General features: G+C 39.4%; 1 protein-coding gene across 1 annotated transcript; it reads right to left on the bottom strand.

The window, feature by feature from the left end:
• Positions 1-1,025: 1,025 nt before the first annotated feature.
• On the bottom strand, positions 1,026-27,916 carry LOC114880858 (apolipophorins). Its single transcript, XM_046286785.1, has 26 exons — positions 27,718-27,916; positions 17,655-17,681; positions 17,375-17,559; positions 16,987-17,169; positions 12,037-16,596; positions 11,459-11,965; positions 11,202-11,388; positions 10,919-11,135; positions 10,491-10,783; positions 10,222-10,416; positions 9,878-10,104; positions 9,256-9,748; positions 8,994-9,178; positions 8,687-8,907; positions 7,386-7,959; positions 7,002-7,246; positions 6,060-6,303; positions 5,411-5,647; positions 5,006-5,139; positions 4,733-4,890; positions 4,477-4,660; positions 4,263-4,401; positions 3,132-3,320; positions 2,581-2,826; positions 2,282-2,482; positions 1,026-1,634 (listed from the first exon to the last, which is right to left on the bottom strand). Exons 1-26 carry the CDS (start codon positions 27,791-27,793, stop codon positions 1,608-1,610), a joined length of 10,134 nt encoding a protein of 3,377 aa, XP_046142741.1. The 5' UTR covers positions 27,794-27,916; the 3' UTR covers positions 1,026-1,607.

The following is a 27,916-nucleotide window of genomic DNA, read 5'->3' as shown; positions in this document are numbered from 1 at the left end:
TCTATTCATTTCCATGATGCCCAGACAGATTCACTGGTATAGGTTTCCCGATGCAAAAGCAAATGTAGCGGAAGGAAAATGTAATGAAGATTTACAAATAATTCGATTTACCGTAGACGACCGTACGTAAGGTTTCGCGAATTGAATTGTACAGTCGAAGTTACGCTCCAATTCTCGATTTCTAATTCATTGATAAGACTTATCGCTTAAGACTTTTAATAGGAGAGGAGAGATTTAATAGGTAAATAAAATTAGAAAAGAAAATTTGAATACAGAGAGCCGTGTTATCGTTCGACACGTAAGATGGATTAGAGATTGAATAATAATTAATAGTGATTAAATAGTTTGAAACGAAGCGGGCTTAATCTTTCCAAATCTTCGCCGTAATTAAGGGATACATTTTAAAAATAAGCACGTTGCTCGCTGGACAAGCGTTATCTGATGAACCTCCCTTATTAACCTGGCAAGGAATTTTGATTTTAAACACAGATATAGAGGCCGGTGAATGTGAACCGTGTGCATGCACACCCTGCTAACGTGACCGATCTAACGTTAGCGTAACATTCACGTCATCGCGATAGGGAGATACTTAAAAAAAAAAACATGTCGATAAGGGGTAGTTCTAAAAGAAGGAAAAGGAATTTTAGAATTTCGTGATTCCTAAACTTCCATTCGACACTGTTCAATTTCTCTCCTTTATTTTCTCCACCGTTTAAAATTAAACACAGTGGTTTTCGATCAACTATCTTTCCTCCAGCGAGGGTGGAGACAGGGTTGATTTTAACGCTTTTCAGATTAAATTTTCAAATCATTTTTAAAGATTAAATCTATGGTTCCTATCTTTCTCTTCTGTCAAAGGGTTCACCTTTAGACGGCGGACCATGGAGAGAGCCCCAATTCATGTAACTCTTTCGTATATAAATTATAAGTTTAACTTTAGACATTGATGATCAATCACGCGATATCGCGTGAAGGTAAACGGTACAAAAGGTGAAGGGTTTTGAAATAATAAAGATGGTCGATGGTACACATAAGAACAATGTAATGTATATTTCTTCACAAGTCAGACATAGCATCTAGTATCGAGGATAAACGATACGTCGGTTAGGTATTGAATTCAGATTAACAGGCTCGAGTCGTACAGCATCGGTATCTTAATTTAATAAAGGTAAGCCGTACAAATCGTACCGTAAAATCGAATCGATATCCATCCCCTGTTTACTCGTCGTCTTTCATTTTTCTTTTTCCTCACCCTCTTACATTTTTCTCTATGATTACTTTGATCGTCACGCAATTTTAATACCTACGCGTTTCTTCTCTTCGATGTACACAAATTTTTCGGCTAAATCAACGACGATTCACGTTTTCTCTCACGTCCACGATGTTACGTACGCGTGAAGAAAATAAGATAAGGACGTTATCATCCTGTGTAGGAATTAACACTCAGTCCTCGTGATTCTTTCGACCCCGTTTTGCTTTTTAAGGTCTGATGAACGTTTTAATTCGCTTACAAGTATCAAAAAAGACGCCTGTTGTGTTATAACAAAGTAACAAATACAATTATAGCTAAATTAATTGGTAATTAGTCTGCGCGGTGAGCTCCTATCTTAACCTTTCACTCCCTTGGTGGATCTCTGAAATATAGAAAAAGATAATTAATTTTTTTTTTTAATTAATGCCTCCATAGTAGACGCAAGTTGGGATCAGGTCGCGTCTATTAATGGGGGAGGCGTCTATTATGGGGGAAAAAATGCGCCTACTAACGGGGGTGGCGTCTATGGACCACTCTTAATGATGACCTAATTAGTTTTTAAATTAAAGCAATTTTGAGATTATGGGGGAAAAAATGCGTCTACTAACGGGGGAGGCGTCTATGGACCACTCTTAATGATGACCTAATTAGTTTTTTAATTGGAGCAATTTTGAGATTATGGGGAAAAAATGCGTCTACTAACGGGGAGGCGTCTATGGACCACTCTTAATGATGACCTAATTAGTTTTTAAATTGGAGCAATTTTGAGATTATGGGGAAAAAATGCGTCTATTAACGGGGGAGGCGTCTATGGACCACTCTTAATGATGACCTAATTAGTTTTTAAATTGGAGCAATTTTGAGATTATAGGGGAAAAAATGCGTCTACTAACAGGGGAGGCGTCTATTATGTGGGTAAAAATACGTCTCTTATCGGGGCATTACTATAAATTTATATTTTGAAACAGCAAGCATAGAAATTTTTAATTTGAAAATTAATATTTAAAAATGTTGAAATTGTTCACTTACCGCGGGTGCCTCCTTGCGACCGACGATTTTGCATTGAGTACGCCCGACGAAACCGAATTGATAATCGCACGAGCAATCTTTCTCGAGTTCTACGCTAACCAAGCCATCGACGACCCTCTTCGCAGCCACTTGAATGAATTGCTTCTTCTGGTTCGGTTTCGCGTCCAGGAAGTTGTCCGAACTGAAAGCTGCTCCTCCAGACTGTAATAAGTAAAAACATGTGAAAATTTTCAGATTTGTAATGAGAAATAAATCTCTTGAAATCTATATGAAAGATCGCTCTTTGATCAGGCACTTACGGAAACTGCGAAATCAGCGCAGACGTCGTTGGTCGTCGCGACGAGGTTGTTCTTCATGTCGCTGTTTCCGCTGAGAGGCTTCTTCTTGCTATCAGCAAACGTGTACGCGTTTTCTTGGTCGTAGCCGACGATATTCTTCTGGGGTTTACCCGATACAAGCAACTCGTTCGGGTATGATATGTGATGATAGGTAAGACCGAGATCGCGGTAGATTTTCATGCCCAACAGAAGCCTTATTTGTTGCAGCTGAAAGATGAAAATTATATCTGAGAATCTCTAAACTTTCCATCTGCTACAGGGATTTTAAACGAAATAGTTTGATATACTGGAACAGTGTAAAATTTAGAAAATAAAAGGGCTCTCTCCATGGTCCGCCGTCCGGGGGTAAAAATTTATATTATATTTCTTATTTTTTTTAGGAAAGGGGTCAATCATTGTATACCTTACCCTATTACAAAATTAATTGTTTATAAATAGAACTCAAATTCTATGAAATGAAATTGACTCGAATTAATTTCTTAGCTAATTAGTGGGCTGAAAATGATGCTCACAGAAATAGGGAATGGACTCTTCTCGCATGGATTAGCGATCACACCAATTACTACTTTGGCTGCACCAGGTCTGAATGGATATCGGATAGCTTCCTCGTAGGCATCGGTCAGTCTGAATGTTCCCAGTTCAACGTCCAACTTCTGGTGCAAGTAGGTTATCTTCTTTTCCGTGTCGCCTTCCTTTGCTTCCTGGAAGCAATTAGTTATTTTCTCGTTTAACGCGCGCAAACAAGCAGCAAAAACTTGGTACGCGTTTAATGTACAATTCGAAGAAATTTTATTTTTCTTGAAAGACGCGCGTAAAGATTAATGACTCTCGTTGCTATTAATTATCATTCACCCTATTTTTCACTTTATTTTGTAAAATACAAAATAATCATCCTATTTTTTCATTTTGATCTGTGGTAATTTATAACAATCCTTATCTGTTTGAAATTTATTTGAAGTGACTCTGATATCGAATCATCTTTGAATTAGCATAGTCTATTAGTCACTGGAATGGAATGAATATTTATCTTGACAGAAAAAGGAAAGGAAAAACATAATCTTGTTACACGTGATCGATTCTGAATCACGTCAGAGATAAGAAAAAGTGTATCGTAGCTGATGAGTCAGGTTCATTAGTGATAACACGTGTTGCACCGGCTCTAGCGACATTGTCTCGTGTTGATGAGAATGTTAATGTCGTCGGTGAATGATAAGGAAAAAGGCATTTTATTCCGTATTAGGGAAGCATTAGATGTGTGAATGAACTCTCAATTAACATTCATTGGGAAATGAAATACTTGTTTTGCAAGAGGACACTGTACCGAGAATTACTCTCAGCTGACAGTATTCATTCGGTTGGAAGTTCAATAGCCTCGGGGTTTCAGAAATCTTAATTCGATCCTGCAAGTGGTATTTTCCAAAATTCCAGAAATCCAAATTTAAAAATTCCAGAAATCTGAAGTTTAAGGATTTCACAAATTCAAAATTTAAAAATTCCACCAATCCAAAATCAAAAAAATTCCACAATTACAAAATTAAAAATTCTATAAATCCACAATTACCAAGAAACCTGGCCTACCCCCAAAATTCTAATTACACCAATGGTACTTCCAAGTAGACAAATAATCATGAAAAAATAATTACCTCCAGACTGACACTAGGTTTCTTGTCACTGAATTTGATGTTCTTCACTTCACCATCGATGTTAGGGTTGCCATTTATAGTGTAGTGCTGTGGCCACTTTGTGTTCTCGCTGAATCCAATCAGACCGATGTGCACGTCCCTGTTGTTCAAATATAAGTATCGATTAAGTAGAAATAAATAATATTTATTTACAACAAAGAAACAAATTCCTCACGTGATTCCTTGTTGCTTCAATTCCTCTCTGAGCTCAGCCATCAAAGGGGTAACCATTTCCTTGAAAACCTTCTCGTTTGGATGCTGTTGTTCCACCACGAACACTATGTCTGCCTCTTTCTTTGGTACCTTCACACTGAACGTGTCACCGATGTTGATATTTTTTCCTCCTACTTTGCAGCTTCCTAAAACGTCAGAAGAAATATTAGTCTATAGATTTATTAGAAGATTAATCAGAGAAAAATCTGATGACTTACCACAGGTTGAAGGGACACGAGTACTCATCACACCTTGCGCGTAACAAGCGTAATGATAAGCTGTGGCGATTACGCAAGCACCCTCAGGTGTACCTGCAGCAACCGCGTGGTCGCAAGCATCACGGTAATTAGCTGGATTCACGTAATTAAAGCACGATCTGTAATCGCACATCGTAGATTATTTTACTGATTTTCTGTCACCAAGATTCTTTTTAAAAATAAAATATTTGAAACCTTCGGAGGTCATTTGTTGAAACAAATAGAATTACTTACTTCAACGATGAACTTTGGCTGGTGAAATAATCGGTGCAGAGTGGAGCACGATCTTTGTGCTCAACTGCAGCTGCATCCGGACAGTCGCCCTTCAATTTGTACGCATTCCCGAATTCGCTTCCGCTCTCGGTGATCTAACGAAAAATATTAAATTAATACCGATAGTGATATTAATATTCTTAAATTTGAAGAAGGGAATTAATTGATTGCTCCATGAAAGTAGAGGTACAAAAATAGTCTAGTGTCCTAAAAGATTGAGCACAGGGGTCGAAGGATCGTTGCCCTTTGAAGATCGTACGATATTCGAGCCGGCACGAGAGGCAACCACCTCCTCGCTATTTCCACGAAAACTTCGACTTCCGTGAGTTAAAACGCTTTAGAAACTTCGTGACACGAGACACATACCTTTCCGGAGGGCAAAGTATAGTCGTCGTACGGTTCATTGTTGCCATCGCCGAGGAGACCGCGTAGTTTGCCCAAGTAGAAACCGGAAACGTGGACGGCGCAAATCATAGGCACCTTGTTGGAACACGTAACGCGTACACCGTAATCGGATTTCACATTGGCGAACGGCGGAACGAGATAGGCGTGCAAGTTCTTCGTGCTTGCCGGATAATCGGCCGGTTTGTTGTTCACCAAAATCTGAAAGAAGCAATTGAATTAATTATAATTTAATGGCTCGTACACAGGAACGAGGGGTCGATTCGTTTGTGATTTCTTGTAAATAAAAAATATTTAATTGCAATGAAAAATTACTTAAAGACCACAGCCCTGGGCCTCACTTTCCAGGGGGCCCTTTTCTGAATATTCCATTTACTATTTCAAAAAATATTGTTGCCTTTTTAATTTTGTTTAATTTTTTAACTTATTGTTAGAATAAAATCAAAAGGGTCCCAGAAATCTTAATTTTTTCCTGATTACATTATTAATAAAAAATTATAAAAATAGTAATTCTTCAGGAGTAGTTGAAAAATATCAAAGTCCCAGATTTCAATTTTATTCAGATTCACCCCTAAGACTATTCTGCGAAGGAAGTATATGCATGTTCCCTTACATTTCCATTGTTCTTGAGCGTGATGCTTTCCTTAGGTTCGGTGATGGTGACACTGATTAAATTTCCATTGTTGTAGTTTGCCACTACCGAGAAGTTTCCATCCTGCATATCCTGCGCCAGGATGTAGGTGCACGTTCCAGGCATCGTCAGATGACGTCCGTCGAAGGTGAAGAAGTGTCCTCCATCGGTGACGACTCCTGATTTGCTGAACGGTGGTAGGATGTCTCTTGGGTTAAGGGTTGGTCTGTATAAACATAATTTTAAACAATTTGTATATATATGCAATATTAATTTGAAGTTAATCTAAAAATCTAATTTTTAAATGAAGGTGTTTTACATATTGAAAGAATAATTTTTAGAAAAATTGAAATTGGGGTTCTCTCCATGGTCCGCCGTTCGAGGGTTGACACATTCAGTGGCACAGTGAAAATATCCATGTAAAATCAGACAAGTTTTAATTGTAATTATGAAGTAGAATGGCTATTGTAGAATGAAAGATTAAAGAAGCTAAGGTCAAAAATAATTTTTAAAGGAACAGTGTAAAATTTAGAAAATGAAAATAATATGAAGTACAGAATTATATTGAAATTATGATTCTCTCCATGGTCCGCCGTTAGAAGGATAAAAATATTTCAGAGGGCATTAATTATTCAATAATTAAGAAACTTCTTTAAAATTTCACTTCTTTTTTCTAACACCCTGTACATTTTTCAGATTGAATCTCGAAATCGAAGGAAATAACCCGATGTCTGGATCGTTTTGAGGATACAGCGCAATTTATATTTGTCACTTTAATTTAACCGGCTTTGTGACGAATATATAATAGTAATTAATATTGAGACGGAGATTCTCGTTAGAGTCTCTGCTAAGGTAAGGGCAGAAATAGACAAAGGGAAGGTTGAACGTAGTTTATGGAAAATTGATTTATCGAAATCGTTTTACCTATAAGTGTAGTACAGATCCAGAGGCGACGGTAGTTCCCTGTTGCGCAAGAGGTTCAAAACAGACACCCTTAGAGTGGAAATGCCAGGGAGTTTGGACAAAAGGCTGAAATCAATGGGTGCCTGGATTTGAACGAAGTTAAACACGTTATCGAATGTTGCCTGTTTCTGTAGAAGAGCCAGGACTGATTGGAGCGCAGTCACTGCGTGAGAGTACAATTTCTTTAGCTCGGCCATCTCGTCAATCTGGTGAGTATTTCAGAAAAAAAAAAAAATTATTTAATCAAAATATTCAGTCATAATAATTAGTTAAAATTCTTTTGCTAATCAATATTAGATGATCTTTTAAATAATTACGTGAAATTTAAATAATTTTTACAATTACCTTTTCGTGTTTGACGTGTTTGACGAAGTATTGACAGGTGGCATCGGTGAACTGACGAAGTTCTTCCGTGGGTAGGGCAGTGTTCATGACCTTACAGAATTCCTCGATAGGGCTAACAATCATTTCCGGTATCTGGAACTGTTGTAATTCTTGATATTTCTCTTTGGCCATCTCGTAAATCGGAAGAGCCTTCAACTGATTAATCAACATGGCACCAAATTCTTCGAGATTCTGCTTGATCTGTTCTAATCCCTTGGTAACAATCTTCGCGAAGTCTTGAGTCATTCCTGATACAACGCTCATAACGTCTTGTATCTCCTTTTGATGCTCGTTGATGAGATTCAAGATCGCTTTAAGATAAGTGTTCGTGAGTTTCGCCACGGCGTCGAGGATTTCCATAAATTCATGGAAAATCTTGTCGTAAGACGCCTTCAGCTGAGGATAAGTCGCCTTGATGGCTTCCCTTACGTTCGTTATGATACCGTTCAACTGTTGTTGCAATTTTTCTAAACCTTGGGCGATCTGCTTCATGGTATCCGCAACGATTGCGACCAGTGCACCGAAATATTTGTCCCTTGGAAAGAAATAATAATGTTTAGTAATTCTTATAATAATCTCGAAGTGGAATTTAGAAATTCAGGAACTTGGGAATTTCAGAATTTGGGGAGCTAGAAATTTAGAAGTTTAGGAACTTGGAAACTTGGGATTTGGAAATTTAGAAATTTAGGAACTTGGCAATTTGGGAATCTGGGAGTTTGGGAATTTGGAAGTTTGAGAATTTGGGAACTTGGGAATTTGGGGATTTAGTAATCTGGAAATTTAGAAATTTAGAAACTTGGCAATTTGGGAATCTGGGAGTTTGGGAATTTGGAAGTTTGAGAATTTGGGAACTTGGGAATTTGGGGATTTAGTAATTTGGAAATTTAGAAATTTAGAAACTTGGCAATTTGGGAATTTGGGAGTTTGGGAATTTGGAAGTTTGAGAATTTGGGAACTTGGGAATTTGGGGATTTAGTAATTTGGAAATTTAGGAATTTCAAAATTTGTAAATTTAGAAATTTGGGAACTTAGAAATTTAGAAACTTGAGAATTTAGAAATTTGGAAACTTGCAAATATAGAAATATAGAGATATTGTTTAACCCACCCAAGGATGAAAACAAAGAAATATATAAGATAATAAATTTCCTCAATCACCTTGCTCGAGCATCAGTGTTAAATTACCTTAACATAAACTTTCCATAAGAAATTTCTTCCACGATACTTCCATTAAAAACAGAAAGTACCCCATAGGAATACTTACAAGGTAGCCTGGATTTCTTTAACAGTCTCATCAGCATAGATCTCATCCTTCATCTTATTCAACTCTCCCTGATAATAGTCCATGAGGGGCTTTATGTTAGGTTGGGCCTTCTTCAGGTGATCCAGTAAGTCTGTACCCTCCACTTTTACTTCCTCGACCACGTAATCAAGAAGCTCCTTCTTCCTCTTAGCCAATTCGATGTTTCTATTTTTATATAATTCCTGGAATATTTCAACGAGGGGTAGAACGTGATGTCCTTGGCACCCTATTCTCTCAACGATCGATAAAACCGTATCCATTTACTTACCAAAAGTTCAGCTACGTTATCCTTGTTGTAACCAAAGTCAGGTTTCAAAAATTGTTTCTCATCAAGATGAACCAAAACGTGGAACAGATCCTTCTTTCCGCCATTCTTGAACAAATCTGCGTGGATCTCAGCTAACTGACCGAGTACTACTTGACCATTCACGCTCAATTTATTATTAGGTTTGTCTGAAAAGCGAAGTGAAAAACAAATCATTTTTCAATCCAAACAAATTTTTCTACATTCCTCAAAATAATAATCTCACCTTTCGAATACACCTGGAGCTTGAAACGATTCAAATCGTTGGCTTCGAAGTTCATTACATGTGGTGGCTCACCCAGTACAGATAATTCCCTGTCGACCTTTTGCACGTTCTTGGAGAACTCCATCTTCCAGTCATCTTTCAACAGTTCCTTATCAGGCAAAGTGACCAGGAAGAAAGCATGATTGACATCCACAGAAGAGAGCACACCCATAGTCTTTGGTTTTTGATTGACGTCGTTGTAAGTGAAGAAGGTACCAAATCCTGCTTGTTGCTTCGACAGAGTCAGATGAGACTTCAGATCGAGTTTCAACTGCTGTCCACGGCTGTTCACTTCGACCACTCCGGTCACGTTTGTACCCTCTGCAATCGGCTGACGTTGAACGTTAGCCACGATAGTGATCTTTTGAGATTTCTTGGCGAACACGTCGATGTCCAGATTGGCGTCCAACAGATGGTCTCCACCGGTGTGGAGCTTTCCTTTCACTACCATGTCCTAAAAAGATTAATAATGATTTTTATTTTCATTTTTTCCAGGAGGTATCTAAGTCTAATTAAAATTTTCTAATTGCAACCTCTTCTTCTTCATAATTTAAAAATCTAGAGTTATTAATTTTATTAATACCTTAGGTTGTGTAGGATAAGTGAACTTGGTCTCTCCACTAAAAGACAGGCTGTTCTTATCGACGTTTATGTCCCCAGTGGCTGACAGGCTGGTCTTATCTGATGGCTTGTTCTTCCTGTCCAGATAAAGTGACAGATCCATCTTGTATGCACCCGTTTGCTTGGTCTTTGGCAAGTCGTATGTCAGGATAACAGCCATTTCACGAGCTGGCAGGGTCAGGATGGTAGCTGTAATCAAAATTTAACATCACTCTAAGTTTTACCAGTGTCAAATGTTATGGCAAGCTAGCAAAGTCATCTAACAGTAATTAGTAAATATTTCTAACATCATTTTATGGTTCTTACCTGCTTCCTTAGGATGAATGTACACTTGGTAGGTGTATTCAGTTTTGTCTTTGGTGGAGTGAAGATAAAGGTTGGTAGTATGGTCGAAGTTAGGTTTCTTCAACTCTGTGCTGGTCTTTAAACCAAATTCAGCAGGTACGTTGAACTTCTTCAGGTCGACTTCCACAGTTATTTGGTGTTTCAGTAGAGCTTTATCTGAAAATGTATCACAAAAGGCATATCGGACCACTCTATTAACAGAGGAGTTGAGAAATAAAGAAACTACTTACGTTCTACATCAAGGGTCGATTGAAGCTTGAAGTGAGCACAGTCCTTGTTCTGCTCGCAGTAGCTGTTGAAAACATGCACCTCCTTGTTCGACAGCTTCAATTCACCAACGATAGCCGATGGTCCAAAGTTAGCGTTCAACACCATCGCGACACCAACCTCTCCATCCTTCTCCCTTGTCAGCTGTTGACGAGTGTACTTGAAGGACGAGCTCTTGGTGTCGTCGCCAACCTTCAGATTTCCGTTTCCTTCCACCACGATCTTGCCATCCTCGTCTCGCTTCTTGTAACTTGTGCTGAATAGACAGTAGAAGCTTAGTCCCCCAAGTAATCATCGTTGAAATAATCAACAAAGACATTGGTTCGTTCAGACAAGTAATGTCTGTTTGAAGAAACCTTGTCAGATCTTTATACAATTGCAACTGATATACCTTCCAGTCACAATGTTCCGACCATCACTGGTCACAGTGATGGCGATCCTCTTTCCAGCCTTGGCAGTTGGTTTGTTGGCGATCTCAGCGTGGATCTTGCGGTGTTTCAGCTTGTCACTGTCGAAGTTAGCGTTGATTACGAAGTTGTCGACGCTCTCCAGGTCCACGTGGGTGTCAGCAACCACGAATCCCTTGGGGGTGTTCACTTTCCATTCACCTGTAATGAAATTCCCAATAATACTCCACTCTACCTAAGCTGATCTAAGGATTCTAGGATAATTACCTTTGTATTCTTTGTCTCCAAGTTTCTGGAACTTCGAGAGTACCTCAGTCTTGCCTGATGGACAACCAGCTGTCAGATGGAACACGTTGTTGGTAGGCTGATGCTGGACTTCGCTGTTCAAAGTATACTTGTTACCATCAGCAGTGAGGACACTGTCCACTAGCATCCTGTTCTCTTCTTTGAATCTCTGTAAATTAAAATAGAAGATCAGTTGAGGATAGATTACATTGTAAACGAAGGTATTCTTGAAATACTACCTTGTATTTGAGGTCCAAGGCAACATTGTGCAATTTCTCCAGAAGGGCATTGCCTTTGGCTTTCAGATTGATCGTTGCGACTTTAGGAAGGTACTCGTTGTCACTTCGAAGGGACAGTTTCTTGTCTCCGTAACTAGCATTCAGATCAACCATAGCTGTCTGCTTTTCAGGGGTGGGAACATATTCGTAGTTACCTTCTAGTTTCAGTGGTGGATGCTGGAGAACGTTCAACGTTAGCTTTCCAGTACCAGAGCTAGCCGCGTTAGGATCCTTGTCAGGGATCTGCAGTTTCAAGTACGACTCTCCTTGCATAGTTTTGTCATTGTTGTATGTCAATTTCACGGATTCGGTGTATTCGAGCAAGTTCTTTTCTATAGCCTCCAGTATACTTGAAGAAATTTCAACTTTCAAGTTGCTTAACTTGTCGCTAGGCAGTTTCATGTCCAGGACTCCTTCCAGCTTGGAAGGTTTATCGACCTTGTTGCCCTGGTTTACTGTTCCACTGCTCTGTAAATAAAATTAAGCGTTAACCAGGTCAGATAGACCCAAAGAATCATTTGTGATCGTTAATTACTCACCATCAGTGAGAAGTCATCACCCAAGGAGGATTTCGCTTTGTAAGCTGCCTCGTTATCACCGCAGGTCGAGCTCGCTTCAAGCTGGAACTTCTTTGGAATATTAGCACCACTCACTTCGACGGACAATTCCCTCATTCTGGTCTTGTCCGGCTGGACAACGTCTTGTCCGCCCAAGGTGACCTGCGTATCCTTACCCTCCGTGTCCACGTACTTCAGTTGAGCGGAGCTCTTCCCGTGTGTAAAATCTTGGAAATTCATGTCCTTGACGTCAGCTATGTAAGCGAATTTCCTCGACTGTCCACCTTTCTTCTCGCTGTCTATCAGCTCTGAGTCCACTTGGATGTCGTATTTGTTGTTCTTCTTCGCGGAATTACGTTTGAACTTGTAGACCAGGTAGCGTCCATTCGGCAGGGTGGCGTCCATGTCCAACTGCAGGTGACCATCGGACATGGTTCCCTGTAGCTTGCCTTTAGCGTTCAGTTCCAGTTTGTAAGTAAGGACTTCTAAAACGTTCTTAGTATCTATCGAGTTCTTCGTGATGTCAGAGATGGTGGAGAGTTTGACGCGTTTCGTTGGGTCCTTCTCGGCGTCATAGAGGACCTCAAAGTTGCCCACTTGTTCGGAGCCGGATATGGCAAGGTCACCGTTGACCTTGATCTTGCGATTGATCTTAGGGATGTCGATGTTCAGGTTGGCGTTTCCTTTATGATTCTGGAAGACGTACTGACCACTGGCGGTCAGGTAGTTCTTCAGATTCAAGGTCAAGGTACCGTGAGGATGCGGCGATCGTCTGGTCTTCAACAAGAATTCCACGTACTTAACGCTATCCACTTTCACGAAGACGCGAGAGTTGATGGATTCGCGATTAGTTTCCAGGCCAGTGTCGATCTTCACCTTCTTCCCGTTCAGGTTCACGTCGCCGTCCAGTTGGACGTTCACGCTGTTCTTGCTCACGTCGTGGGTCACCGTCGCGTCAGCTTCGTATTTACCACCTGGTTTCAGCTCCAGAGAGTTCGTGAATTTGCTCTTCTGGGGATCGAGGACGGTACGCTTGGACTTTACCTCCACGGCGTTCTGCATCAGCTCAGCCTCCAGCTCGATCTCGTAGTCACCTGGTTTCTCCATGTCCTTCTTGGCAGATAGCTCGGTGCCAAATTTGAAAGTCTCGTATTTGACCTCGATATCGGTGCTGATCGATTTACGAGTTAATTTGCCATCCAACTTCAGCTTCATGTTCAGCGCTGGATAAGTGAGCTCGTTGGACGTGGACAGAAGTAGGTTCTTAGGGTCCAGCTTGTAAACGGCGTTCTGGTTCAACGACAAACGATTGGTCTGGGAGTTTGGATCAGCCCCATGGACGAAGACCAACTTGTTCGTCAGGTCGTTCTTTCCCTTCTTGAATTCCCAGTTCAGGTTGAATCCTATGTTGGGGTCGGTCGATGGCATTGCAGACACGGACAGAGCGTAGTTACTGTCAGCCACCTTCTTTCCGTCCAGTTTTAGAGCTAGATTCTTATCGCCGTAGCCAAGATTCGTGTCAACGTTGACAGCTGTGGGTGTCATTACAGCTGAACCGTCGACGACGATCAATTTCTGACCGCCGACCACGAGGGCGACCTTGTCGAGGACGTATTTCTGACCACCTTGGTAGTCGGAAACATCTACCGTACCTTCGACGTTGTAATGTTGTCCCGACTTCAGACCAGTCTTCGCGCTGGCCAGTTTCTCGATGTGTTCGGGTACTCTGTACTCCAGCACCGGTTTGTATTTGCTTCCGGAGGCCAACACTCCAATGCGAGCGTAGTATTCCATCTGATCGTGGAACGCGGTAAGGGTGAGGCTGCGTTCCTGAGGTGTGTCCTTGTTTATCAGTTCCAAGGAAGCCTTCTTGATGGGCGAGTCGACGGAGACCTTGACGTACTTGTGGGGTTCGAGACCAGCCTCCAGGTTCAGTGACACGTGTCTGTTGGTCTTGCTGTTGGGTGTATCCAGGAGGATCTCGAAGGATTTTTTCTTCGGATCCTGAGTATTCAGGTAGACCTTGAAGTGGTAGCTGTTCACGTCGTTGTTTTCAACGGTGACTGCGAATTTAGCTGGTCCGCTCAATGGGAAGAATGGTTTCTGTTGGATGGTGGCGAGATCTTCGTACGGGTAGGAGATCTGTCCACAGACCGTAAGACCAAGGATGGTGGAGAATTGATCGAAGCAGTCCGAGTGCGATTTACCCTTTCCAAATTTGGGAGCCACGTATTTGTCACCTTTCGCTCCAGAACTGAGCAACACCTCGCTGCTGACGCTGATGAGTTCCTGCTTCCTCTTTGGTATACCAAAGTTGACGTCGACGCCTTTGCCGTTTAGTACGGAGACGGTTACGTCCGTGCTGCTGGCCGTGTGAAGGGTGCTGACGATTTTCATTCCAGCTTCAGCTCCTAGACCTTGGACGATCATGTTTCCAACTATGTTGACGGACACGCTGGGGTCGAGGGCGATTCTGAAGTTGGCGTTCTTGGGGTTATCCAGGATAGCTGGGATGTCGAGCTTTCCGTTTGTCTTTATGCGGACCACACTGCTTCCGGTTACACCAAGGTTCAAGGGAGTTCCCAAACCAGTTGGATATACCAATTCGGCGTCCAGGAACTGCATATAGTTCTCAAGGTCGTAGTTCAGGTTCTTGGCGATGTCGAAGCCTTTCTCCAAGTGTTGGAACACCTTGTCAACGATGGCCTCTAGGTTCAACTTGCTGCTGTCGCCTTGGTAGCTAAGATAAGCGAGCTCAACGCCGAATAACTTAACCGAGAGATCAAGATCCAAGTCCTGGTCGACCTCGTTGCCTCTCAGATGAACGTTCTTCGCGAATTTGTCCAATTCTCCTTGTTTCACCTCTCGCTTTCCTCGAACGGTCTTCCTGAATCGTTCCTTGATGTATTTTTCAAGGTCTTTGGCCGTCTCGGTGCCGGTGGCCTTCACATCCTCCAGGTCCTTCTCCCAGAGCTTTCCCTTAGGTCCCAGGTAACGTTCGAGTATTCGGTCCAGGTTCTCCACGCGGGTCTCCAGCTCCAGGAAGTTGAAGCTGCGTCCGAACAGTTCCATCGTCATGTTCAAGTTCGTCGAGCGCGGCACGAAGCTGTTCTGACTGTAGATCACGTTGCTCTCCAGGCTGGATCCAACACCGAAGGCGTCGATCTTGTAGGAGAGTTCGTTGTTGAAGGAGTATTTCCGGAAATCTTCAGGGAACTTGGTTCGTGGTTTGATCAGTCCTAGTTGATTCTTAGCTTCCTGTTTGTTGGGATCGGTGGAGGCTCTTAGGTTCCTTAGGTGAGTCTGGATGAAGGATCCCACTTGGTTAACTGTCTCTTTGTCCAGCACCTCTTTAAGGTGATTGGCTACGTGGGGACAAGGACAGGCGACCAGAGCAAGATACGTCCTGATCCTGACCTCGCTGTCCTCCTCGCGATCGGCCAGCACCTTGAACGCGGTGTTCTTCCATTTCATCGAGCATCTGTTGGGCAGAGCGTCCAGGGCAGCCACTCGGACACGATTGCGGACGTTCTTGTCGGCCGCGATGTTGGCCAACTTCTGCAGCGTAGCGTCGTCCAGGAAGCGAGTGTTACCCAGTGCCTTCAGGGCGGATACGACGAGGTTCTCCTGCTCCCTGGTCTTAGCCTTGCCGTTGCCCACCTTCTCGCGAATCTTGTGCACAGCCTCCTTCACTTCGGGTACGTTCTCGCACGAGTGGTCCTGACAGTACTTGCCTATCAGCTGTCCAATTCCCAGGTAGCCGAGTCGAGGTAGATTAGGTTGGTCCAACAGAGTAGAGACGGCCGTCACCGAAGGCAGATTCACGTGATGTACCAAAGCCAAACTCGCGTAGAAGAAGACCTCATCGATGCCGGAGATCTCCTTGTTCTTCACCAGTTCCACTCCAACCTCCGCTGCTTCGCCGCTTCCAGCTCGGAACAGAGTGTTCAGGAACAGCTTCCGGTCCTCCTTGTTGAAACCAGCGCCTTGTTTCATCTTTTGGTAAACCGATAGAATGTCATTTTTGTTGCTCAGTCTGAGAACCTTGACCAGCTCACTGAATTTGCTAGCTGCTTCTGGTTTCACTCCTGCGGCCACTTCAGCCTTAGCAGCTGTCAGCGCGTTGCTGATGGCCTCTGCGGATGATTGCAACACCGGATGAGGCGCTTCGAAGATCAGAGATTTAGGTTGGGACACTGCCGCGGTCGGGTTGTCAGCCTTCTCGCTCTTCAGGGCTAGTCTGGTCTCCATGGCGGTCTTGGCACCCGCGTTACCATTACTGAACGGCCTTAATTCGTAGGCCTCTTTGGACACTGCCTCGGTCAGAACACCGCGTTTGAAGCGTTGAACGACACCTTGCTGAGACGCGAGCAGAGGAGAGGACTTGATGCCCGCCGCCGTGTCGACGCTGGCTGAAATCAGACCCTGATTGATGTTCTCGCGGTAGGCGCACTGTACAAGGTTCCTGTTCTTCCGGACCACCACTGTGTCACCCTCCTTGTGGAAGGAGAAGTCGGTCGGGCAAGCTCCCATCACGTCGGTCTGGAAAATTAACACATTTGTAAGTGGCTAGTGGGGAAGGGAGGGGTGCTCCTCTCCCTGAACGCCTAAAGTTCGGCCGGCGGCCGCCAGGTGGTTACGAGACTGCTTCTTTCTCGCTGGCGGTCGACCGGCACGTGATCCAAAAATCAATATCGTAGGCGTCTAGGGCAGGGATGTGTCGTCAACCCTACTAATGAGTCTGGCACACAATCCTTAGACGAAACTTTTCAAGAAAAGGACCAATTATTGTATAAGGGTTAACAACTATATATATTACTCTATAACTTAAACATTTATTATCTATTATTTTGCAATGAAAATTTAAGTAAATTTGAACTCGTTATTTCATTTGATCTGACCAATTAATTATTTTGTTCCAGGTATACCAACCTCGTGGTGAGTCGTCGTACCACTTTCTTGCATAACAGCCGACTGGAACAGCGAGACAACTGCTCTTTTGATGTTAAGAGATCCTTGGGAGTCGCCTGGCTCGGTGCACAGCTCCGTGTCAATGTGTCCATCGTGATAATTGAATTGAACCGCGTACTGTTCAACGTCCGGCGTGGATGCAGGCTGAAAAAAGACATTCCTTCGTCAGCCAATATCGCGTACGTACATTTCCATCAATTTTTCGATCAAATCCCATTCGATGTCCATAGGAACTTAATAGAAAATCTGAAATCCGACTTGGTTTTTCTATCGTTGAATCGAATTCGATACTTTATTTATCTTCTATCTCTATCAACTTTCAGTTCGAAGATCAAAGAAACGTATTTACCGCTCCATTGAACCGGACGTTCTTCAGCCGCAACTGATGGACGCAGTTTGGTTTGACAGACAGTTCCACGGTGGCGGACAATTTAAGGGTGGCATCCCCTTCTGCTTCGGTAACGGACGTCACCGACATACCATGCAGTTCGTAGACGTATGTGTGACCTTCTTGGTACGCTTTGCTCGGGTGCACTGAGGAAAAGGTAAGAGAAAAACAGTATTACATATCAGTCGATCGAAATCAGAAGCAAAGATTAATAGAAAAAAAAAAAAAATTGGACACTTACTTCCATGACAGCCGACTGTACATTTGCCTGAAACAATAGAAACAAGAATTAATATCACAAAAGCATAGAAATCAAGGAACATGTATATTAATTTTAGCTTAACATTAGACGCACACGGTGCGTCATTAATTTGAAAGATAATTAAGTCGCAGTGAAAAATGTTTCTTTTTAACATTAATTATTCCAACTCGTCTCGTTGACCGATTATTCGACCGGCCATCAATTTTGGTAACAATTTACTGTGAATGGAGCGAGGGACGGGGACCGAGTCCTTAAATCGGCCACTTGAATTCGTCATTAAGGGGGACCGATAGTTGGTCCCCATCGAGATTTGTTTCGACGTCCCATGATAATGTGTAACAGCATAATAACCGAGAGAATCATTGTCAACGACGTTGTAACAACATAATAACCACGCTAATCGTATCGTAATCGACGGCAATATGATAACGAAGACAACAAAAGCCTTATGGATGACGTTATGTCATCTTTCGACCGGTCGAAAGGAACTTTTTCACGTCTGTCTTTTACATTCAATTAACAGATGAGTACCTATAAATATCTCGAAATAATCGGCGCAGAAAAATATATTAATTTCGTCCAGGTATATAAATGGCAGCAATGCGCGACAGTGTGGGTGTTAATCCGTTTCGTTCCGTCGGTATTTAATCGTCACGAGACTCCCTCGAGATACCTTCGTTCCTTTCCGACCCCGTACAGAATGAAAGTTTCCCGTCGTTGAAGGATTTCTCGACGTGACTGGAAACCGTGATCCCCTTTTTCGAATGGCCTTTGATAAATTGACCGCGAAAAAAAAAAAGAAAAGGAAAATGGTCCACGTTTTCACCCGTAGGGCAATCACGCGCTCGAAATTCAGTGTTTGCTCGGCATTATTCCTAGAGGATCGAATATTTTTGCCTTTTCACCGGAATATCAGTGTCCTCGAGAAAATCTTTCTCACCTCCCACGGCATGATTTATTTATTTCTTTCGTGAAAGGGTAACGCATCATTTATATTTTTATGGAATATAATTTGGGTAAAATGGTACCAATAATTAAATGAATAGTTTAACACGTTGACTGCCAAGCAAATGCTATTGAAACTTTCATTAGATATTTTTATTTTTTTTTAATCTTATTTATTATTTCCATTATTTCCAAATTCCTAATAATATAGATAATGGTTTCCTTTGACAATTCAAGTGTCACCCAAATATGGATGACACGGCATTCAACGTGTTAATAATACAGGAACGAATAAAGCGTTGTCGCGAAACGATTGCAAAATCCTGAAGAGCGTTTTTTATAATCAAGACGTTTTCTCGTTCAATCAGTCGCTAGAATATTAAACAACGATCGAACAGTTGTCGTTTGTTTCCAACCACTCGAACACCGCGATAACAACGTACGGATTAATCGTTTATTCCAGCAATGGTGCACGATATGCACCGGGTAAATCCACCAAACAAAAATACGATAAAAAATCTTATTGACTCCCCGTTGTAATCGATTACATTTTTATTCACCGCGTTGATTACCGGCCGTAGAGAAGGGGAGAAAAAGAGAGAAAGAAGAGGCATATTTGTGCAAGGGAGGCTGAACCTCGTAAAGTAAGGTCGCATCGATAACGCGATAATCGCTGACTCGGTTGACCCTCGATCTTGAAACGCTTATTTTTAGTCGATCGATTCTCGAGTGTGCTCGAACGCGAAATTCGGCGTTTCAAAAAATTGAAAGGAAAATTTTTCCTGCCATTTCTTTGGAAAATCTCGAAAATCGTTGATGATTTAACGTAATTAAATAATTTAAAGAAGAAAGAAATTTGGAACGTGGTAAGTAGGATTAACTTTTGGATGACGGACCATGGAGAGAAACCCAATTTTAGTTTAATCTTCTATTCTATATTACTTTCGTTCTTTATAAAGGGTAATGTTATATTCATATTTGAAGTAGCAAGCGAAAGGATAATTTAAATTGAAACATAATCGCAATAAAAGTGGACAAGTGTAATCTGGAAGTAAATGTTCTCCATTTTATTAGAATCCTTTTGAGAGATCATTTTAATAGCAGAATGCGGTAAGAATAGTCACGAAGCGAAATACCGCAATGTCCGCACTCTTTTGTAAGAAAGGTCATGATAAATTATAATAAAAGAGTCGCCGGGAATTCGATGTATTTCCTGTCACGTACGCCTTTGCCATTTTTCCGTTTTACTGGATCCAGATTGGATTTACCCAGAATGGTGTTCGCTGGTCGTAGAAAATTGAAATTAATACCGATTTCAAGGCATCGTCCAAACGGTAAAAAAGGGTAGAAAATTGGGAAATAAAATTTTTTTTCTTTTAAATAATAATTATTTCTCAGTTTCGTATGAAAATAGAATTACAGAGCATAGTTTGAAAATTTCACGAATTTCTCATTTGCTTTCTTATTTATTATTAGAACGATCTTCAGCGTTGATAAATTCCATTTCCTGCAATCCTTCAAAGTGTCTCGTTAACAATGGAGTAACACAGATTCAAGGGATTGCAGGATGAAGCGAGAAATTAATAGCTTCGGCCGCAATTCTAGCATCTCCACCCTTCCATTATCCGATTATCAGAGATTCGCTGCAGCGTCGCGACGCGTAATCGGTGCAGGGTTACGCGTGAAAATCACAATCTCGCTTGAAATTTCACTCGTTTCACGAATTTCTCGACGATTGCATCGAAAATGTCACTGCGATGAAATTTAAGAACGAGATAAATCTGTTCACAGCTGTATCATTGATAGAGCATAAAAGTATCTAAAGTGTTATTTTTCACATATTTTTGTACCAAATAGAAATTTGCAATTTTTTATTCTCTCTTCTAGTTCTTTGAGAAATTTAATTTTCCTAATTTTAAAAAAGTTCTCTGCCTTAATGCTAATTTTGTACTTGAAGTTTGATATTCCAAATTTTTTGTACCAAATAGAAATTTGCAATTTTTTATTCTCTCTTCTAGTTCTTTGAGAAATTTAATTTTCCTAATTTTAAAAAAGTTCTCTGCCTTAATGCTAATTTTGTACTTGAAGTTTAATGTTCAAAATTTTTTGTGCCAAATAAAAATTTGCAGTTTTTTTATTTTAACCCTTCTAGTTCTTTGAGAAATTTAATTTTCCTAATTTTAAAAAAGTTCTCTGCCTTAATGCTAATTTTGTACTTGAAGTTTAATGTTCAAAATTTTTTGTGCCAAATAAAAATTTGCAGTTTTTTTATTTTAACCCTTCTAGTTCTTTGAGAAATTTAATTTTCTTAACTTTAAAATAGTTCTCTGCCTTAATACTAATTTTGTACTTGAAGTTTGATATTCAAAATTTGTTGTACCAAATAGAAATTTGCAATTTCTTTATTCTAACACTTCTAGTCCTTTGAGAAAATTCTCTGCCTCAATACGAATTTTTTATTTGAAGTTTGATATTCAAAATCTGAAAATTGGGAGCAACAAAATATATGCAACGACCAGAGTATCGTATCTGATCTATTTTATTGGGAAGTAGGGACGTTAGATCAATTTACCAAATGTCCGGTTTAACATGGGGGACCTGTAATCATTTCAATGATACAGACCTTGTTCCAGCTGGTTATGTACCATAAGATATACGTGTATTAAAGGGACGAAAAGAATTTCAAGTAATTTTAATGTCGTTTCAAGGAATAAAGTTTCTTCAATCTCCATAGGAGTAATCAATAATGTCATCCGTATATGAAATCTACTTGGGGTTATCATTTTCGAGGCTGGCCGCATTATCGATTCCCTATTCCCTGCGATATGTCTTCATTACCGGAATTATGGTCGTTCGAAAGCAAAGCTTATATTTCACCGTGATGCATTGTTTCGAGCAGCGAGCTTTTTGCGTGCTGATCGCGTGGAAAACTACACGAGTGCACGTTCGTTTATCACGGCACTAATTATCCCAGATTTGTTACTTGTCTGTAGTTCCATTGAAAATTCATTTTCCCCGCTTGTTCGTGCTGCTCATCGGCAATTATTCAACGTTTCAGTTGATTTCCTTGTTGTTCTTTAATGATCCCTTTGAAAACGATGGAAACGAAAGAAACTTTGCTCCAAGTTCGTGTAGACGTTAATTAAAAAGGAATTTCTTCGTGTAATAAAGATTATTACTTGATACATTTACATTTTATCGTCTTTAACCCTTGGACGGCGGACCATGGAGAGAGCCCCAATTCTAATTTAATTTTGCATATCATATAATTATTTTAATTTTCTAAATTTTACAGTTTTCTTTTAAAAATTATTCTTTCAATATTATATAAAATTCTTTCGTTTAAAAATTATATATTTAACTTTGGGTCACGATTGACCCAGGCTCCGCCTTTCAAGGTTTTTATCACACTATAGCTTTGAATTAAACAAACAAGGATCTATGTAATGTCCTGTAATGCTGTATATTTTTTCGTTTACTCGATGTCGAAAACTTTTGCAACCCCTAGTGTCCCATAAATTAAATGTTCATTTTCCCAAGGAACCCTCGGTCTTACGTTTAGTATTTCAGTGTTAAATATTTCTTTGGGTAATAATAGAAGGTAGAAAATCGAGTGTAATATTTTTAACTGTGATTTTAAATTTGAGAAGATTCTTGTTATCGATTGGAAAAGAAAAACCCTTTACCAGAATTTCCCTGAACTTGGATATCGTGTGCAACCAAGTTAGCGATACATGACAGATGAACGAACATTGTTTACCAAGTGATTCTAAGTGTATCTGCCCCTAACGAGCGATAAGAAGAGTATTTTCATTGTTCAACGATAAATCTTGTAGGATCAACATGGTTAGCTAGGCTAATCTCGACCGGCGTTCAAACAATAGCGTTCAATTTTTATCTGGAATTGCTTCGAAACTGGTCTTTCTAATTTTTCACAGCTACACCTCGTAGGAGGAAAATGAAATTCTGATTAACTCGAAATTCATCTGCACACCGTCTTGCGCAGCTTCGAAGGGAAAAGAAGAAAATATGAGATAGCTGTTCGGTGAAATTCATTTTAAATTTTTTAGGAGCTGGAATAATTATTCAAAGAAATTCATGAAATTTTCTCTTTTTCTATTTTATTTTACCCTTTGACTGCGAGAGGCGTACAAATTAATTCTATGCCTTTTCTTTTTTTCAATTGAAGATTTATTTTTTAGAAGTCACCATAACTCCAATTATTTAAATAATTTTTATTATTATACTTTCGTGCTATTTAAATTTGAAAATATTTATAACAGTAGCCTGTGGAAATGATACATTTTTATCTTCTTTTTCCTTCCAACTGAAAGTTTGGAAGCTTGACAAATTTTCCACCCCTGCAGCCGGCTGCAACCCTGTCCTCATATGTCAAAAAATATTTCAACTATGCAAAATTCTAATTCCAGAAATATCGCGCTGTGAAACGTTTCCTTTTAATGCTTTTCATTGGTTCAATTAAAGAAAGGAAGTAATTTTGCAAAAATATTTTAATTACCGTTGCATTATTTTGAAACTACGAATGAGTTCTAAACATTGCGTCTAGCTCGCGGAAGTGGGACAACAATAACGGAGACTGATGGTTTATAATGATTCGTAGAACTCGCGAGCTAATCATTGTCCATCATCGTCCATCTAACTCCGTCGACAATGGGTGCCTGCAAAGTGGAGGAAGTCTCCGTGGATCATTGATCTCGTTGTTCCGTCGTAACGCTTTTACTATCGAACAAATTTTTATTCCTTCAATTTTGGGGAAAGTTGTTTATTTTTCGAATAAACGATAACCTTCGGCTCTTATCGAACGTGAATCGATTTACCCGGGTCCTTTGAGACTCAACCCATTTCCTAGTAATTTTTCATGTGACCCTTCGCAAAATTCATTCAAAATCGAGGCTACACTTCCTTCTTTTTCATTTTCTTCGTGAGACAGAAAATGTAGGCGGCCTTGGAAATTATTGTTCTACTTAGAAATTCATTGCAAATTTTGTTATACCGATTTCTTCCATCTTTTTCTTTTGCAGAAATTCAAACTTGATTGTTTCAAAAAATGAGCAATTCTTTTTTGGAAAAAAAATTCAAAAGCTTGGAAGAAAATAATTTCTAGATTTCTTCTTCTTTATCAATTTTCTCAACGTAATTAATAATGTCTGATTATTATTTTATAAATCCGACGAATCCTCTTTTAATCATTAAAGAGCAATTAGTAGCATTGTAATTCGTTTAGTAATAATAGTCAAATGCAGTATGCTCGTTATTCCATGCAATTATCCACGAAGGGTTAATTAAACACAAGTTAGCCGTTATTTTAGAGCTACGACTGGGAATTATTGACTTCATTTCCGATACTACCATCTGATAAATTGGTTTATGCACTGTTTTCTGACCAACGGGGGGGTTGAAGATAACGAACACGCAACGTTGATGATTCATGACTGAGCGAAAACACACTGGAACAGTTTATTTTTTACTCCTTGATGTTCTCTAATGATCTCTTAATGTTTGCTAGACGAACGTTTACACGGAACACGATCGTGTATTAAATGTCATAAGAACAATTTAATTTAGAATTTTAAAATCTAGCTAAACCAGAAAAAGAAATATTAAAAATTAAAATCGTAGAATTATAATATATCTTTAAATAAAAGAATTTCTTTTCACTCGAAACAAATAAGCTTTGTTAAAAAAATATTGCAGGGATGTTTTTTAAAATATTTATTCTGCCATCCCTGAATTATTTATTTTCTTCGTTTGAAACACTAGCTGTTTACTTGCGTTTCTACTTTTCTTTCCAAGAAGGAATTAGATTACAAAGTTCACATGTGATCTCAATGATTCGTACTGTGCATGCAAGGAAGAAACAAGTCCCGAGTTAACGAGGGTCAAAGATAATCGTCAACGAATCGAGCAGCTATCTTCTGCTGCTTTTAGAATTATACTCTTTTGTGCATCCGTTCGGACGGCGGACCAGAGAGAGCCCTAATTTTAATTCAATTTTATGTTTCATCTATTCCTTTAAAAATTATTCCTCCGATATATGAAATTCTTTCTTCTTAAATTTATACATTTAACCTTGGGTTAATATCCTTGCATATTTTTTGTAAGTTCGGGTCAAGATTAACCCAGGCTTGCAATTATAATTCAAGCTTTGAACTTGAAATAATGTCCCGCGTTAAAGAATGAAGAAAAGAGAGAAAAAATTGATTGGGAGAAATTTTTTAGTAACAATCTCTGCCAATCGTATCATGAGGAATTAATCTCTGATTTCGACATCCGTCCGTCGCGTCGTCTAATCTCTTCATCCTTGACACGAGGAATAACCTTTTGACACGAAGAACCATCCAGACCCGGGCTCGTTGACCCTTTCTATCATGCACACTGTTGTTGAGCGAGAAATTCGCGTTAAATGAACGATAATAATCCGTCGAATTCGTTTGTACTGCTCGTTTGAACAAACGACGAGGTACACGTTGGTAGAAAAGAAGAAATTTTTATCAACCCATTCGCATTGGGAAACGAGAATTCTCGTTTTGCAACAAGTGTACGCTTTCCTGATAAATTCTTTGTGAAAAATAGCCCGATGTGAATGTTAAGATATGTTTGCAGGCGAGTGCAAAATATTTGGAAGTTTTAGGAAAAATTTCAATTTACCATTTTACTATTATTATTACTATCATTACTCGATTCCTGTGTCTATTACTATTCCTACTACTACTGTTATTAGTATTCTATTATTTTTACTATCACTACTTTATTACTATCACTATTACTATTACTATTATTATTCAAAGCATCCAGGCATAAGCTATATTTAAAAGAGAAAATATAACTAAAATATTCCCATTAGAAAAATTTCTAGAGAAAATATTAACGTAGAGATCAAAAAGCATAAATTGTTAAATATAAATTTCTTTCAAATTCCCAGAATGTTCAGTAGCTATATCTCAATGAGAAATATTTATCGATCAAAACGTGTCTCAAATAAATCTCTACTTTTAGGTACACATTTCATTAGACGAAATTGAAATTTCTTAAATCAACTTCGTATTATTTCTGTAATATTCTAATTAAATTACCAGTAACTTCCTGTTACGAAATATCCCTGATTGAAATCTTGAAATGCAACACAATACACGAATCTCATTCTGCACTATTGTTAGTTATAATTGACCATCAGCAATTTTCTGTTAAAAACATCAACGAATAATTCGTGTAGTTATTTTCGTCGAGATTTAAGCAACAAATCGATGTGACATAAGCCTCGTTTTACGATACTTTTATATTATCAAATCGTGTCAGAGTTTTTTTTTGCATTTCGAAATAAGCCACGTTGATGTGCAACAATTTATATTAAAACACTTTTGTAACTCGCATAATTTATTTCAATAATCAAGCAAGATACCGTATGAAATGAAGACTCAAATTATTTTAATTTTATTATTTATAAACAGATTACCGAAATGAATTATATCAAAGAATTTTCATAATTAACACAGAATTATCGAACTTTCTATATGGAATTATTATATAACAGATTAAACAGAAATAAATTTCAGGGTATTGTAACGAAAAAAAATCATGTATCAGAGTCACAAATACGCGATGGCTGTCAAAGTGTTAATAAACATTCTGCCTTTTTTTTTTTTTTTCAATTGACAACGAATAGAAGGTATCTCAGCATTGACCTCTTGATAGAGTCTCGAAGAAGCGATATACGAAAACTTTTCTACGGCGTACGTATTTGCGGGGGTGGAAGTTATTTACTCGGTCCACACACAGAATCCCTGGGAGACTGCGAAAGGGGTAGTTCCATGCATTTTACACAGGCTGAAGAAACTTGAAGGAAAATTTGTTGCTGCGTGGGGTTACTTCTCGCCCCATTGTGCTTGCTCGATGCTTTTCCCGTGTAAAATTGAATTTATCAGCCCGTTAAAAATATATTTTCTTCGCGTTGACGGCTCAGAAACTTTCAAAATCGAGCGGCAAGTTTTCTTCGCTGTATTGTCATCGCGAGACTTTTTTTTTTAATTAAAAAAGAATTTGTCAACCCCTTCACTGAAATCCTTCTATCAGGAATTGGGGGTGATTTTGACTCAGTGTATGTAATAACAGTTTCGTAATTAATTAATTTTCATTTTAATTATCGATATAATTCTTGATGGTCAGAAAATTTGTAGATCTTTTTTCGATTAAAATTCTATTCTTTCACTTTTGTTAAAGAGAATCCGAAGAAGTTTCCAAATGTCTTTAATCTTCGAAGGAGATAAGAGTTACGAAACTTTTCGCAAATTATTTCGCAACTGTTGTAATTGGAAGATCGAAAAATTATCTTCACTTCGATTTTTTATCTTTCGAACGGAACGATTTTTATTTTAATTAAAACTACTTTACATAAGAGAAAGAAATACTGGGTATCTCTGAATTCCACGAAATTTTATTATACTATTACCCTAATACACGCGAACACCGCAAGTGTCTCCAGAGAATAAGAATATTCTGTCCTTCAGTTCCTTTTTTTCCCCCGCGAAAAAAAAAAAAAAATATTTTTCCCGAATAAGACACAGTTTATCCCTCTCGAAGGTTCACAGAAATGAAAAAAGGTCGGCCACGTAAAAAATGTATAAAACGACCTCTTGGACTTTTTGTTCGTAGACATGTTATTATTTCTTTATTTATTTCACTTTGCAAAAAATAATCTAGCCCGAGAAGAAGAAGCTTTAATGCTTTAAAGAAGCGAGCTGTGTGTTTCCTTTTTTGTATTTCAGCTATGAAACGTAAGAAGGAACGTTGTTCCTTTCTTTTTGACGTGAAAACCATTAGAAACTTCCGGTGACGCAAATCTGTCATTCCTTTAACCATTTATCCTCTTATCTTTTGTCTCGTAGAAAGATGACATTTCATTTTTCCTAGCATCAAATCCTCGAACGAATATTTTTCTTCTCGACAGAAGATGAGAAATATTTAGGACCCATCTATCCCCATTTGTTTCTGGGTCAAATGTAATTCACGTGGAACCGCGAATGACTCGTCACTGTTTTTATATTTTTTAATATAAAGATGAAACGGTGAAAGTACTTACTGGCTGATTCAACGGTGACGAATAGAAGTAAGAGACAGGCGAGGGTGGTCCTCGACAGTCGAGGTGGGTGCCCCATGACGACCCCTTATAGCCAGAAGTCTTGGGTTTTCTTAAACACTTGCCGCACAATAAATTATAATATCAGCTGGAACACGATGCGACCACGAGAGAAACACCACAAAAGCACCGATGCTTTTCT

Source organism: Osmia bicornis, chromosome 8 (genome assembly GCF_907164935.1).
Source record: "Osmia bicornis bicornis chromosome 8, iOsmBic2.1, whole genome shotgun sequence".
NCBI lineage: Eukaryota > Metazoa > Arthropoda > Insecta > Hymenoptera > Megachilidae > Osmia > Osmia bicornis.
The sequence above is the reverse complement of the archived record's forward strand: the minus strand, read 5'-3'. Positions and strand labels throughout refer to the sequence as shown.

Bases quoted from the DNA above. Each gene is read 5' to 3' on its own strand.
- LOC114880858 (XM_046286785.1), bottom strand. From the start codon at position 27,793: ATGGGGCACCCACCTCGACTGTCGAGGACCACCCTCGCCTGTCTCTTA. The intron at 11,136-11,201 runs GTAATTATCCTA...ATTTCATTACAG, and splicing joins TGGAGACAAAGAATACAAAG to GTGAATGGAAAGTGAACACC. The intron at 4,661-4,732 runs GTAAGTCATCAG...CTGACGTTTTAG, and splicing joins TCGTGTCCCTTCAACCTGTG to GAAGCTGCAAAGTAGGAGGA.